This window comes from Marmota monax, unplaced genomic scaffold (genome assembly GCF_021218885.2).
Source record: "Marmota monax isolate L192 unplaced genomic scaffold, Marmota_monax_Labrador192_F-V1.1 WCK01_AAM20220418_F8-fsc00095, whole genome shotgun sequence".
In the NCBI taxonomy this organism is placed as follows: Eukaryota; Metazoa; Chordata; class Mammalia; order Rodentia; family Sciuridae; genus Marmota; species Marmota monax.
In genome coordinates this window covers 5,046,494-5,061,896 of record NW_026695244.1, presented here as the reverse complement: position 1 = coordinate 5,061,896, position 15,403 = coordinate 5,046,494, and the positions used below count along the sequence as shown (strand labels likewise).

Below are 15,403 nucleotides of genomic sequence, written 5' to 3'. Positions count from 1 at the left end.
AGCTCCAAAAGCCAATGTGGAAACTTCTAGTCCTTTTAAAGGCTATGAATGGAACAAATACAGTATTACTTCCATTGTACTTGATTGGTCAAAGTAGGACTAGGCTGGCTCAGATTAAAGGTGTGGGGACACAGAGCATCCCCTTCCCCCATCTCTTGATGGCAAGTGTCAAAAAATGTGTGCCCATCTCTCATCTCCTGATAAAATTCTTTTTGAAAAATTCCAGATATGTGCAAGTGTGTAGATTAAAAACACTGACATCTAGATGGTGGATAGGCCAGCCCAGTTCCACTGTAATTAGAGAATGCTTGAGGATGTAGATATTTCTACATTCTGCTCCTACAGGTATAGACACCAATATGAGATCAATATAATATACCTTTAGGTCAGCCTTCCATTTTTTGTGCACTTACACAATCCTTAAACTCTCTCAAGAAAACAAAGTGCTGCCCTCTGGTGGCTCTTTTGTTACTAATAATCTGAAAATTTCCCCCTTGATTTTAGGTTTAGATATATGATCTGATTAAATCCTCTTCATAATGAAAATTTTTTCACACTTTGGTACTCACAACATAAAATCAGACTAAAAGGAAAGAGCACTGAGGATTGTTTGAAGAAACTGACCTAAACAAATCATTTTAATTTCTTTGGTTCCTGCCCCAAAAATGAGACATTCAAAGATAATTTCCACTGGGTGCACACCTATAATCTCAGGGATTTGGGAGGCTGAGGCAGAAGGAAAGTTTGAAACCAACCTCAGCAACTTAGTGAGACCTGTTTCAAAACAAAAAAAAAAGGGGACGGGTAGGGATATGGCTTAGTGCTTAAGTAATCGTGGGTTCATTCTCTGGTACCAAAAAGGGGAAAAATCCATTTTCCAAGCTGTTACTTTTATAAAAATTAGTTAAAAAAACATAAACACCCACATATACGAATATATAAATCTAAGAATTTGTGTCAATTAAATGTTAGACATACCCCAAACTCAGCTGTAGGGGCTGGGGATGTAGCACAGTGGTAGAAAGCATTTGCTTGGCATGCACAAGGCACTGTATTCAATACCCAGCACCACTGAAAAACCAACAAAAAACACCTATTGGGCTAGGGTTGTGGCTCAGCGGTAGAGCGCTCACCCCTCAAGTGTGAGACCTGGGTTCGATCCCCAGCACCACATAAAAATAAACAAAATAAAAATATTTAAAAACAAAAAACACCTATTTTCAGTACTTGACTAGCACTATTTACTAGAAGCAAAAGGTTGATTTCCAATCCCTAGTGAAACACACCACTCCCATATTCAAGCACCTTATGAAATTTCCCAAGAAAATAAAGCTTATCAATTAGGAATCATTTACCTATACATAAATGTTCCTCCCAGGGCACAGGACACATTCCAGATCACATGACAGGTAATAAGTTCTGTGAGGGGCTGGGGTTGTGGCTCTGGTAGAGCGCTTGCCTAGCACGAGGCACTGGGTTCAATCCTCAGCACATTAGTATCGACAACTAAAAAATCTTTAAAAAAAAGGTTCTGTGAGGTGTGGTATTACATGTCACATGCCTGCAATCCATCTTCCAGGAGGGTAAAATAGGTTTTCAAATCAGAAACAGCCTGGGCAATTTAAGACTGCATCTCAAAAAATAGAAATGGCCAATAGGACTGCCCCAGGTTCAATACCCAGTACTGCCCCCCCCAAAAGGTTTATTTCATAAAGGCATTATTTTAAATCTGTAACATGTATTTACAAGTGTTTTTATGACAATTTTGGCACGCTTTCCCTAACCCAACTTCCCTCCTCTAGCACTGTAACATGTCCGATATCTTCTAATACTTAATGTTATTTTTGAGTGAGATTTGTCATCAAATCAATTTTAAGATGTTGGCTTATGGCACGGCATGGCAGCACATACCTACTTTGTTGGCTGAGGAAGGAGAACTAAGAGTTCAAAGCCTGATGCGGCAAAAGCAATGTGCTTAGAAACTCAGTGAGGCCCCATCTCCAAATCAAATGCAAAATAAGGCTGGCATGAGACTCAGTTTAGGAGTTTAATCCCCCGCACCCAAAAAATGGTCTGGGAATGTAACTCAGTAGCAGAGTGCTTGCCTAACACCTACAAGGTCCCAAGTTGGATTTCCAGTAACACAAATAAGGGCAGGGCAAGTTAAACAGACTGTGTCATTAGCATGATACATTGCTGACGACTTCACTAACAGGTACAGAACTACATCAGAATTGCTAAATATTTAATAAGAATGTTAAATTTTTATTATCTATTAATTATATAGCATTGAATTCCTTCCCTCAAAATGAAAAGGAATGCACAGACCACTCTTTCTTAAATGACTCAAGAGCCAAGGGTAATCTTTCAAGCTTTTATTTAAGTGCAACAATCCAAGATGGATTTTAGATCTTGTTAAAAGCAGCCACGTCCATGGACTGCACATAGTCCTCAAATGCAGTGATCCGTTCCTCCAGCATATCTGTTCCAACTTTATCATCTTCAACTACACACTGTATTTGAAGTTTTTTAATACCATATCCCACTGGAACTAGTTTAGCTAAAAAGAACATTAAGAAAAATCTGAAGTTAGAAAAGTCTTGTTAATGCGCATAGGTTGAAAATATACGCAAATTCCAGATTTCAACTTCAAAACCCAAAAATTAAACTCACAGGAACCCCAGACCAAGCCATCCGCTTGAATGCTCCTGACACACTCTTCTAATTTTGCCATATCCGTCTCATCATCCCAAGGTTTCACATCTAGTAAGATGGAAGACTTGGCGACAAGTGCAGGTTCTAAAAAACAAGAAACAGCATTATTTAAAATAATCATGTTTTCACCATAATACAAATATCAATTGGTTTTGGAAGCATGACGTCCTTAGCCAAACATAACTAAACAATACATCATGTGTCTGTCACACACATGTGCCCACTTTCTCTTTGGCTAAGAAAGAGGCATATAATTGTGTAACAGTTTATTTCCCACAGAGGAATGCCACAACTGCTACCATTAGAACAGCTGCAGACCAGTAGCTGTGGAAGTTTTATGAAAGGTTTTGAAACACTGACCTATTCAACAAAAGTGGAGGAAATTACTTTGAGGTCAAGATTTGAAAAAGATTATTCATATTACTATGAAATGAATGAAGACAAATGACCTACTTTTGGCTTTCTTTGATTCATACTGTGCAAGGCGTTCTTCCCTTAGCCTCTTTGCTTCTTCACTTTCCTGTAAAGAAAAAAATATATTTCACAAAGCTGGTTACTCCTCTGCTGAAAGCTGGAGGTGGTGATATCATCACAAGACCAGCTTTATCAGAAAAAAGCAAATCCATCACGAGCTCAGCCGAAAGATGGTGATTTGATTTTATTCATCATGTAACCAGTGTGAATCAATGTTTTAAAGGCAGATAATAAAAGCCAGGATTCAAATCCAGGTAATCTGGCAATAACATTCATACTTATACTTGTCATACCTCTTCATCATCAGATCCAAAGAGATCAATGTCATCATCATCTTTGCTATCTGTAGCTCCACTCCCTGTGGTGTCTTCCACATTGGCAGGGCCATACTTTCCCAAAGCTTTCTTCACTCCTGGAAGGCTTGAAAAAAAAAATTCAATTCAATCACTATTAGGTTGGTATAATGTCCTTTCCTGGACAATGTGAGATTTTATATTTATAATTGTGTATAGTTAGGTCCCTTTTGTATTAAGAATTCACTCTTTGCAAACCTCCTACCACAGCCTCCTGAGTAGCTGGGATTACAGACTTGTGCTCCTGAGCCCGGTTAGAATTTACACTTTAACACACTCCCAAGTAAACACTTTTGTAAGTCCAACTCCTCACCCAACAAACATTAGTACCATGTGAGATGTTACATTCAATACTCACTATGATTTACTCTTTCAGTATCAAGATTTCTGTTTGAGATTTCATTAAGTATGCTCAGTTCCATTCTTAGTGAACTGGAATCCACTTCCCCAAACTTCCACCCTTGTTGGTAGTTTCAGAAGAATGGCCAAGGACTGAATGATTGAGCCACCCTCTCACCCCATCGGAGGCCCCCCCAGGTCAGGGTCCAAGCACATTGGCAGGGCAGTGTGGGGAAAAGTTGAATTGCTGCTGTCCATGTTCTACCTGTTCTGTGAAAAAATGCAGGACTTCAGTCTCTTGGCCTTCTAAGATCACAAAAAAATTTAGCTTACAATATCCCAACAGGACTAAAGTAGTCTGGGTCCACTTTTGTCATGTGAAAATCCTGATTAAGCTTATAAAGCAGTCTTATTCTTCAGATAGATACAAAGATACTTTTACCTGGCCTTTTCCTTTTCATAAGACTTGATGTGATTATACCAACGTAGGGCATGGCACAAGTCCGCAGGCGGGGGGCCAGAGACGGCTTCAAATACTGCCACATCTGCTTGTGATGGCACATACCTGCCAAAGATAAACAATTATACGTTTTTAAATGACACAACATCAGAAAATAAATTACATAGCTAATCAGTCAACATAATTAATGGGATCTCGCCCACTTATTACCGAGATGAGTTGCTTAAGTTTTTAAATTATAAGCTGCTTAAGATCAGAGACCATCTGTTTGGTTAAACCACGCTATCCGGAGAAATACCTGCCACTTGAGTAGATCTCAGTCTGTGCTCTATCTACAGGCTAACACTTCCTAACTTAGTAAAGAGGTAGAATACAAACTTGGTTGAATCATGTAAGTGGAAATAAAGCACATTTTGACCTTTACTCTATAACATCGCCCTCCCTGGAGGCGGTGCTCGAGCCGGTCCCGGGGTCTAGCCTCCTTCCCCCCTGCTCCTGGGGTGGCTGCGCCACGTGGCCCCGGACGCCGGGCACCAGAAGCTCCCTAGCCGCCCCGCCTCGGCAGGTCCGCTCACCCCTCGATGTAGCTCTTGTCCGCCAAGTAATCATTGAGCACCTGGAGGCCGGCCGGGCTTTTCAGGTCTCCGAAACCCATGGCCTTGTCTGTTACCAGTAGCTGGATAGCAGCGGAAAAAAAGAGCGCGACAGGTCGGCGCCTAGCGCTAAAAGAGAGAAAAGGGCCCCAGCCGGCCGGAAATTTCCTTATATAGAGATGGAGGCGTTTCCCTCCGCTGCACCCGGCTAAAGGTTAAAGGTCAAATTACGTTACTATTCACATTCCTCCACGTAAAAATCGGGGAGTTCTGAAGTTCTGAATTAAATGGCCCATAAGTGGTCCGCGCACATTTCGGTGTTTTTTGAAAATAAATTAACAGAAGGGGAATTTCTTAAGTTCGTACCTCCGCGGCTTCCAAAAACTACAGGAACCGCCCCTTGAAATGCCGGAGATGACCGAAGGCGCTTGGTCTCGAGGTTCCGGCTACTTCCGGCGGAACTGCAGGTCCAAGTCGTCTGCCCCGCCTCTTCCGAGCCCTTCGTCAGGTTGACGGGAATTGCCGAATTTAACCGAAATGTGAAATTATCGAATCAGGGTTTCTGGTCCCTCTTGGCTTTCCGTTCACCAGGCCCGGCTGACAGAATTAGCCGAGACCGCCATATTGGGTAAGTTGCCGGGTCTCCGAGGGGTCAGTGTGGGCCGGACACTCCAGCTGAGCAGCTGCAGCGGCTCCGGGCAGAAGGTGAGGTAGTGTTTAGGTGAGAAGGCTGAGTGATCTCGGCCAGAGTTTTATTTTTTGACGGGACTGCCTTATTTGGCCCAGGCGACTCGTTCTCCTTTGCCCTTGACTGGGCACCGCCTCCTGCCCTGCCGCCTTGGGAACCCCTGAGTTCCGGCAGGTGAGAATGTTAGTCTTGGTTTCTGGTCCGATGGAGCAGAAAGGAGGAGGGTCGGGAGACCCTCTGAAACGCTTGCCTGAATGCGGGCTTGTGAGCGATCTCTCCACTGCAGGGAAAATCAGGAGCAGGCCGTTTTGTTCCTCGGAAAAGCACTTGGGTCACAGTGATTTGGGCCTAAAGGCTTAAACATTTCCCGCAAATTTCCATATGCTGCACCTGGGAGAGTACGTTATTACTTAGTCGCTGTTGCTTAGGCAACTGTTAATGCCTGTGATGGTTGTTTTGTCTACTAACCACTTTGGGTAGCACTTTTTATTCCTTTTCCTGACGCGGAAACTGACAAAGGACTTTAAAAGAGTTAGCGTAAGGTCGCACTTATAAACACAGTTACGTTATTTACAAGTTCTTGGGTTCTAAACCCGTTTCCTGTAAGATCATGGATCAGACACAACTCTCTTCACCCATGAACTGAGAATATAGAAAATGTAACGGGAATTGTTTTTGATGAATAAACATCAAATTCCTTTTTGTTTTTGAAAAATGTTTCTTTTCATTGAGTTGTGAATCGTTACATTTAGTGTTATGAGCCTGCAAGAGCACCTGCAAGTGCTCTTTTTAATTCCAGGCAAGTGGTCTCTAAATTACAGCCAGAGATTGGAGACTTTAGTTCACTTAATAAATAGTTCCTGAACATGTACAGTAAACCAGAAGTTAGTCCATAAAAAAGAACAAAATGGGTTATATGGGTGGGAATTTATCAGGAAATTTTAAAATAGGCTGATGAGGAAAGCCTGAGAGAAGACCTTTAAGCCAAAATCCGAAGGATGGGGAGGGACCAGAAAGATCTGAGGGAAGAGCCTTTCAGGATGAGGGCAGGTATAGAAGAATGTGGAAGCTAGGAAACTTGGGAAGAGGCTATTGAAATGGTGTAGGCAAGAGGGGGATAGTGACTTGGAATAGGGTAATATTTTGGAGGGAGAGAACTGAATGGGTGCAGAATATATGGTGAAGAAGGTGGAGTATTATAGTCCCTATGTGGAAAAATGTCTGTTCTAGTTTTAGAGGTGATTAGTCATTGACATTTTCCCAAAAAAAGTACAGTTTTCCTCTGTATCTGCAGAGTCCACATTTACAGATTCCCCATCTTCAGATTCAGCCAACTTTGGATCAGAAGTATTCAGGAAAAAGTTTTGGAAAATTTGAAAAAACAAAACTTGAATTTGCTGTACACAGAGCACTAAGTTGCATCCAGGAGAATGAAGTGATGTGTGGGCATACCCTGCTATAGTCTTCTGCCATTTCACAGATCTTTAGTCTGTCTCCATAACTTATTTGTTTGAGCATTTTCCACCTCAAAGTGACTTGATCTTACCCATGAACTCTAGTTAGGCCTCTAAAAGGATAACTGTCATTATTTCCATTCCTATCCATAGATAAATATGTTTAAAGCATATTTGCAACAGAAGTGTTGCAAATCTGTATTTCTTATGTTGGAGCTATGCAGTGTTCCATTTGTTGCTGAATGTTCAACAGATAGGCTAATTTACACTACTTTTATATTGTGTTACTCTGATTCAGCAAATTCAGGTTTACTTTTATATGCCATCAGTAGTTTTTATTAGGACAGATGCTACTCATTTTGGAACTTGGTGATAAGACCATTTGGTCACTGTTTTTGTAAGGGCACTGTGCTAGGGCTTCAGAAAAGGGAAAGATCAAATTCCTTGCCCTCAAAGAGCTTATACTCTAATGGGTACTAAAATTGATACCTAACCTGCAGTTAAATAATTGTAATAATAAATACACACACACACACACACACAATGGGTATTGGTAGTAAAGGAGCACAAAGGAAGAGTACTTCAGAACTGATTGTCAGTGCCCAATACAGCCTTAATTCAGCTTTCACTGGCAGTTATTGAACTCCTAGTAAGAGCACATTGCTTAGGAAGTATTATTATTCTTCTTTGGCTCTGTACATAAAGAACTAGAAACTGAGGGGCTGGGGTTGTGGCTCAGTGGTAGAGTGCTCGCCTAGCATGCATGAGGCACTGGGTTTGATCCTCACATACATGTTAAATAAAGATGTTCACCTAAAACTTAAGAATAAATACTTAAAAAAAAAATAGAAACCGAGTTGCCCAAAATTACTGGAATGTAACAGATGTGCAAATTTATTATGGAATTTATGAATTATTGTAATTGATAAATTAGTGAAATTAAACGAGATCTGAATGAAATTTCCTATTACATATCATCTATGATAAGTTTGCAAAATTTTTGCTTAAAATGTATACATGTTCTATTTTCTAATAGTATTACTGCAACTATTGAAGGTGTTTCACTGTTCAGATATTTTTGTTGATACATTATAATCACATGATTTTTATTTTAATACCTTTAAAAGTTCCAATGAAAAATGATGGGTTTAGAGCCTTTAGCCTTTATTTTACACATAACTTTATTTTATACATAAATGATAATGTGAGTAAAGAGAAAGTTCATTGTATAACCTATATGATCAACTGAGTACAAAAAATAACTAAAAAGAGTGCAGGTACCTTTTCTGTTCGCCCATGTGTGTCTTTATTCAAGTGGTAATGTTTATATAATCCATCCCCATTCATTTTGGTAATTCAGCAAAATGCAGGGCAGCATGTCAATTTAGCAATATTTATTTTATTTTATTTTATTTTGTTTTAGTATTGAAGATTTAACCCGGGGCACTTTACCAGCAAGTTACATCCCCAATACTTTTAATTGTTTTTTAATTTTGAGACAGGGTCTTGCTGAGTTTCTAGGGTCTTGTTCAGTTGCTAAGGCCAGCCTTGAACTTGCAGTCCTCCTGTCTTAGTCTCCTTAGTCATTGGGATCACAAGCATGCACCATTACACCCAGCATTTTCAGCACTGTTGACATTTGGTAACTATTTTCAAGGATTGTCCTGTGCATTGTAGGATGCTTAGCAGCACTATGCCCTCTCCCCACTAGATGTCAGTAGCTTCTTCCCAGTTGTGAAAATAAATGTCTCCAGACCAAATTGCCAAATATTCCCTAGGAAGCAAAATTGTCCCTAGTTGAGAACCACTGTTTTAAAGCTTACTTTAAGCCTTGAGGATAGGTACTGAAGATAGAGTTCATCGTATAATGAGAGTATGTAAACATATAATTGCAAATCTAGAAGGTAAATGTACTACTTAGCACTGAAAACAGATCTTAAGATACAGAGAAGACTTGCTTGCAGACTATCTCAATATATTTCAGGAGCATTTAGGAGGTGACTACAGTTAGAACACACACAATGATAGAATGGATGCTTGTAGGAAAGGCAGAAAAGCTTTATTTTACACAGTGTTAATGATAAATTCAGTCATTCTTGTTTATTTTTCTATACTGTAGTGATTTAAATTTTATCTTTTCTTTATGGTTATAAAATAGCAAAACTGCCCTTTCCATAGTATTAGAAAGCCCAAATTTAGAGCTAAGCACTGTGGCACAAACCTGTAATCCAAGCAACTCAAGAAAAATAAAAGGGACTAGGGATGTAGCTCAGTAGTAAAACACCCCTGGGTTTAATCCCTGCTACCAAAAAATTAATTAATTAATTAGTTAGTTAGTTAATGAAATAAAAAAACAAATTTATATACTAGCTACTCCTTTTGAGCTGATTGGCATTGTACAAATCACTTAAAGTTTCTGAGATTATTATCTGTAGAATTTGAGGGAAGGCAGGAGTGGCTGAGGCAGGAGGATCACAAGTTCAAAGCCAGCCTAGCAACTTGGTGAAACCTTAAGCAACTCAGCAAGATCCTGTCTCTAAATAAAATATAAAAAGGGGCTGGGGATGTGGCCCAGTGGTTAAGCACCCCTTAGTTTAATCCCCAGTACCAAAAAAAAAGAACTTGAGGGAAAAATTTAATATCAGGACTTGTAAATGCTTAATGGCATATTATATATGAAGTGCTACAAAACAGAACTAAAAAGTTTGTAATTATGTGGGGTTTTTTTCCCTATAATAATATAACTCTTTGTTTTATTTTTAGCAATATGTTAAGGATACCTGTTAGAAGGGCCTTAGTGGGCCTTTCTAAGTCTCCTAAAGGATATGGTAAGTTGTGTTTTGTTTTTACATTTGTGTATATGAGACTTTATCTTTGTAAAAATTGGTCTAAACCTTATACCCATAACATGTTTTAAATAAAAATACAGTGTTCACTTCAGCAGCATGTATACTAAAATTGGAACGAGACAGAGAAGATTAGCATGACCCCTGTGCAAGGATGACATATAAATTTGTGAAGCATTCCATATTTTCATGTATGTACAATATGTCCAAATATACTCTACTGTAATATATATCTAAAAAGAACAAATTTTTAAAATACACACAAATTATTTAAGTTGACAGAATAATTTTCAGAATAAAACTGTGCGGGGGGGAGCATAGTGGTGCAAGCCTATAATTCCAGCAGCTTAGGAGGCTGAGGCAGGAGGATTACAAGTTCAAAGCCAGCCTCAGCAACTTAGCGAGGCCCTAAGCAACTCAGCAAGACTTTGTCTCTAAATAACATATTTAAAAGGGCTGGAGATGTGGTTCAGTGGTTAAGTGCCCCTGGGTTCAATCCTTGGTACCAAAAATAAATAAATAAATAAATAAAAGTAGACAATCATACTTTGGTATTCAGTCTTGAAAAGGCTTTTTTTTCCTAATTCAATATTAAAAAATTATATCTAGAGAAATAAGAAAAAAGTATGAAATGAAGAAACATTTTGAATGCAGTGTTTATGTGATGTTAATTTTTCACCTCATTGTTTTGATGGTCAGTTCGAACCACTGCCACAGCAGCAAGCAACTTGATTGAAGTGTTCGTTGATGGTCAGTCTGTCATGGTGGAACCAGGGACTACTGTCCTCCAAGTAAGCATATATTCTAATTCTTTATTTTTGTGAGTGTGTTCTTCGATTAAAAAAAAAAAAAAAGTAATTCCTTTATATTGTTTATTCTAAAAAAAAACCCCACTACATATAACAACATTATATGACACTATTTGGATTTTCAGTTGTGATATTTCAAAGTAAACTATCATTTATATGTGTTTGACAGTCTTAGTGAACTATGGTAGTTCTTTTGTTTCACTTCTGCCTTCCAAATGATACCCATTAAGAAATTTGAAGTTCTCTAAAATAAACTTTTGGTTACTATAGGTAAGTGGGAAAATGTAACCTTAGTTTGTTGTGGGCCTGCTTGATGCTTTTAACTTTCATGTAACTTGTATTTTAATAATTTCTAGGAATGTGTCCTATAATGCAGGTATGTAGATGGTGGAATATTCTTGAATTCATGCCTTAAATACTCAATGTTCCAACTTCCCCCAGAAATATAACAGATTTGGTCATGAGAAGTGATGCTTCATTCCATCTGCAGGTTAGCACAGAACTAAATGTTCATTGTTTATTTCAGCAGTCATTTCTAGGTTATCTGTGAGGCATTGATACAAAGCACTAAATATATAACAAAAATATGTTCAAGGTGCAATGGAAAGTATTTTGGCATAGACTAGGTGGTAGCAGAAAGAGATGTCAGGGGCATCTCACACAATCCCTGAGGAAATTTTAAAGGATGAGTAGGTATGTTTATATGTGAATAAGGACAATGTGCATTTTCTGTGGAAAAATAATTAAGGCAGATAACTTGTTGTATTTAGGAAGCCTCAAATAGTTTGGTATTGATAAAACATGAGGTATATGTAGGAGATGAGATAGCAGAAAATCAAGGTATGAGGAGGGGTAGGGCTAGTCATGAAATAAAATATTTGCCAATTAAAGAGCTTGTTGTTGGACCTTTGGAAAATTTGAAAGCTAGTAAGCACTTGACAATGACTGTAGAGGATGATAGTTTGGAGAACAGCAAAACCAGTGTGGGAAAAGGAAAAAAAATATCTTGTATTTATGAAACACTGAATTTTAAAAAGCCTAAAATAGATAGTAGTAGTGGAATTGAAAACAAGAAGGATATATTCAAGGGATAATAAGACACAGATAAACAGGCCTTTAGACCTGATAGAGAACAGGAGTTTTTTGTTTGTTTGTTTAAATGGGTTTTTGTTTTTTAGCTTATTTGTATGTAGGGGATAGAAACAGGTTGAATTTAAGCTGTCTATAGAACTACATATTCAAATGCCTATTTAAGTCTGAAGTTTAGAGAAGTGAAATATCTGGACTATGGCTGAAGGTTTAAGTTTAGTCATCATGTAGAATGTGAGCTAGTATGAAGGCTGTGACAGTGTCTCATTTTTATACCTGCTGCATCTAACACATTTTTGTGGACTAAATGGTTAAACACATTTTCCCTAACTAAATTGTTAAAAAATTGAAAGTTGATAAGATTAGAGTGAGAGCAGAGGATTGAAGAACTAGTGTAGAGGAAATTTGAACATGTTTATAGACTAATAGAAGGAACTTGCAGAGAAGGAGGGTGGTAATTGGTAGAGTGAGGCTAATTCCTCTCTCTTGGCAAAAAGAAACTGGGAAGAGCTTCAGCTAGTGTAAGAATATGAGTCCTGGGCTGGGTGTATGGAGCCAAAGACAGAACTAGATAATATCCAGCTAGATGATGTGAGAGGTATCTCTAATCCAAAGGAAGGAAGGAAGGAAGTCCATATATGAAACCACTGGAACAGAGTTTAAGGGGGAGCCTTTGTAGACAGTGCTTTAGAACAGATGTGGGAAGTCAGTCTGAGAATACTTTATCCAGTTTTTCACATAAGATCAAGGCATGATGGTGGGTCTTAGATCTCCTGGGGCAGCTTCAGCGCCAACAGTGGTGCAAATCAAGAATCAAAAAAGGAGGATATCAGAAATGAAATAAGAATGGGTGAAGATACAGATATTTATGGACAGGAAAAATAAAGTGGCCTCCCCACCCCCTTCTATTTTGACAAGAACAGCAATGAAGTCAGATTATTCCAGTGCTGATTTTGGTGGGGGTAGGGGGAATACTGGGGATTGAACCCAGGGATGCTTAACCACTGAGCCACATCCCTGGCCCTTTTTATTTTATTTTATTTTATTTTTTTGAGACATGGTCTTGCTAAGTCGCTAAGCCTGCCTTTGAACTTGTGATCCCCCTTCTTCAGCCTCCCAAGTCATTGAGCTTACAGGTGTACATCAAGACATCAGACTCTAATGCAAATTTTTTAAAAATTTTGTCTTATAGGCTTGTGAGAAGGTTGGCATGCAGATCCCTCGATTTTGTTATCATGAAAGGTTATCTGTTGCTGGAAACTGCAGGATGTGCCTTGTTGAAATTGAGAAAGCTCCTAAGGTACTTAATTCCTATAATTCCACACCATGCTGTAGAAGGCAGAAAACAGTAAATCTTGCCACAAACTTTATTTAAAGTCAATACTGTCGTAGAGGAGAACTTACTTAGCCCTGTTTACTTATTATCTGTAAATTCAATGTTTTTTGCGGGGAGGCACAGTTGACTTATTTTGTTTCAAAACTGGAAATACATTGATAGAAGTGCCTTATGAATCTAAGTGCCATATAATTATAATGGGTCTAGAAATTAAATGTGATTTGCCAAGTAGCACATTTAAAGTGGTTATGTGGTACCATTTTCACTCAAGAGAAGGGTTGTAGTGAAGAGGTTCACTTTGAGTAGTTTAATTGCATTTTGGTGGTTAATAGCACCTACAAATTAAAGTATAGTTTTATGATGTTCTGTTTCACAGCAGAATAAAAAAAATGCATCAGCTATTAGAATATATTTAAGAAATAGAGTGTCTTAGTTTGTTTTGTTTTGCTATTTAAAAAATATATCTGAGACTAGGTACTTTATGATCTTTATAAAGAGATTATTTAGCTCACAGTTGAGATGTTAAAAGTCCCAAAATGAGGCATTCCTGTCTGGCTGGCCTTTGCTGAGAGGATCTCTGGTAGCTTCATAACATGGCAAAAGAGGAAGCAAGAGACCAGGGTGGGGTCTCACCTTGCTTTTTATAATAAAACACTAACTGGAACTAATCTACTCCTCTGAGACCTAACCTCAGAGACCAGCATTAATCTGTTGGAATTCTATAACCTTCCATTAGGCTCTACCTCTTAAGAGGTCTCTCCACCTTTCAATACCATTAGTCTGGGGACCATGCTTCCAGCACCTAAACCTTTGGAGGATAAATCATATCCAACTCATAGCAATATCTTAATTGTTTATAGGAAGAATGTGAAATGCCAGTTATCCATATTATAACAATTAAAAGTTGGAAAATTCTGTCTGGAAAAATATTGGTTTTTGCTTGTTTTTTTTTTTTTATTTTTTATTTTTTAGTTTTAGGTGGACACAATATGTTTATTTTACATTTATGTGGTGCTGAGGATCGAACCCAGCGCCTCGTGCATGCTAGGCGAGCGCTCTACCGCTGAGCCACTACCCCAGCCCCATGCTTGTTTTTGAATATATAACTTAATGCTGTTATGTAATTTAATGTTAAATATAGATATGAATTTTTCTGTTGAAATTCCAGGTTGTAGCTGCTTGTGCTATGCCAGTAATGAAGGGTTGGAATATCCTGACAAACTCAGAAAAATCTAAGAAAGCCAGGTACTGTGTTGTTACTAATGTAGTAGACTTTCTTAACATGATATTTAGACCTCCCATTGACTAGAAATTTAGTATCTAACTCTGAAGAAGTTGGTGTGCTTGGCTTATAAAAGTAATGGAGATAAGTACATGTATAAGGAAGTCAAGTCAGGGATTTATGGAATTAACTTTAAAATGGAATCATCATTTAAGACCCTTGTTTAGTAACTTCCTCAAGTTGTGATGAAAAAGAATTTAGATTTAATTTAGTATGATTGTTATTAGTAATCGTACTAAATTAAATCTAATTTAATTTTCAGAAGCCCTTTCAACAACTTTTAACACTTATATATACTTATATATTGTTAAAAGTTATAATTTCCTAGGTTCTCTAGTGATATTTTATTCAAGACTCTTATAAACAGTTTTCAAATTTTGTTTGGTACTTCCAGAATGATAGTTACATTTGCATTTCTTATAATGCATGTAAAATCATTACTCCCTGTATAAGAAAAAGTTTATCTGTGAAGATAAATAGCCTATAGGTAAGCCATTCGGAACGGAGTGCTAATTTATTTATGACATTTTAAAAAATTTATTCTTTTTTAGATATACATGACAGTAGAGTGTATTTTGATATTATGTTATTTTATGTGTTTCAATTTTTCATACAGAGAAGGGGTGATGGAGTTCTTACTAGCCAATCACCCATTGGACTGTCCCATTTGTGACCAGGGAGGCGAATGTGATCTGCAGGTATTTAGTATAGTTTTTTAAATCTTCTTGATTCTCTCAGGTTTTAATTTCATTGGTAGCCTTAGATTGACTCTTTTGTCTGCTTAAGGATCAGTCCATGATGTTTGGAAGTGATAGGAGCCGATTTTTAGAGGGTAAACGGGCTGTGGAAGACAAGAACATCGGGCCATTAGTAAAGACCATCATGACTAGATGCATACAGTGTACTCGATGCATCAGGTAATTTTTTTCTCTCTTCTGTGAACATTTACAATAATATTACAAAAG

The 15,403-nt window shown here is 38.0% G+C and overlaps 2 protein-coding genes and 3 non-coding genes across 8 annotated transcripts in view; 2 read left to right on the top strand and 3 right to left on the bottom strand.

The window, feature by feature from the left end:
- Positions 1-2,360: 2,360 nt before the first annotated feature.
- Positions 2,361-5,091, bottom strand: Eef1b2 (eukaryotic translation elongation factor 1 beta 2). The gene is made up of 6 exons (XM_046463124.2): positions 4,917-5,091; positions 4,324-4,446; positions 3,483-3,609; positions 3,169-3,235; positions 2,674-2,799; positions 2,361-2,560 (listed from the first exon to the last, which is right to left on the bottom strand). The coding sequence occupies exons 1-6, from the start codon at positions 4,994-4,996 to the stop codon at positions 2,406-2,408; spliced, it is 678 nt and encodes a 225-aa protein (XP_046319080.1). The 5' UTR covers positions 4,997-5,091; the 3' UTR covers positions 2,361-2,405.
- Positions 2,913-3,047, bottom strand: LOC124105798 (small nucleolar RNA SNORA41). The gene has a single exon (XR_006855870.1). It is a non-coding gene; the product is annotated as a small nucleolar RNA SNORA41 (small nucleolar RNA).
- On the bottom strand, positions 3,314-3,392 carry LOC124105797 (small nucleolar RNA SNORD51). Its single transcript, XR_006855869.1, has one exon. It is a non-coding gene; the product is annotated as a small nucleolar RNA SNORD51 (small nucleolar RNA).
- Positions 5,092-5,480: 389 nt separating the features above from the next.
- Positions 5,481-15,403, top strand: part of Ndufs1 (NADH:ubiquinone oxidoreductase core subunit S1) — a 35,663-nt gene continuing 25,740 nt past the window's right edge. The window contains exons 1-7 of one of the 4 annotated variants that reach the window (XM_046463060.2): positions 5,481-5,562; positions 9,840-9,904; positions 10,622-10,713; positions 13,013-13,120; positions 14,325-14,401; positions 15,055-15,136; positions 15,225-15,355. In XM_046463060.2, coding sequence (XP_046319016.1) covers positions 9,844-9,904; positions 10,622-10,713; positions 13,013-13,120; positions 14,325-14,401; positions 15,055-15,136; positions 15,225-15,355 — 551 coding nt within the window. In that variant the 5' untranslated portion in view covers positions 5,481-5,562; positions 9,840-9,843. Of the gene's footprint in view, positions 5,640-5,677; positions 5,797-9,839; positions 9,905-10,621; positions 10,714-13,012; positions 13,121-14,324; positions 14,402-15,054; positions 15,137-15,224; positions 15,356-15,403 lie in introns of those variants that run through there. The other 3 variants (XM_046463062.2, XM_046463059.2, XM_046463061.2) reach the window with 3 other exon arrangements.
- On the top strand, positions 10,005-10,111 carry LOC124105804 (U6 spliceosomal RNA). The gene has a single exon (XR_006855876.1). It is a non-coding gene; the product is annotated as a U6 spliceosomal RNA (small nuclear RNA).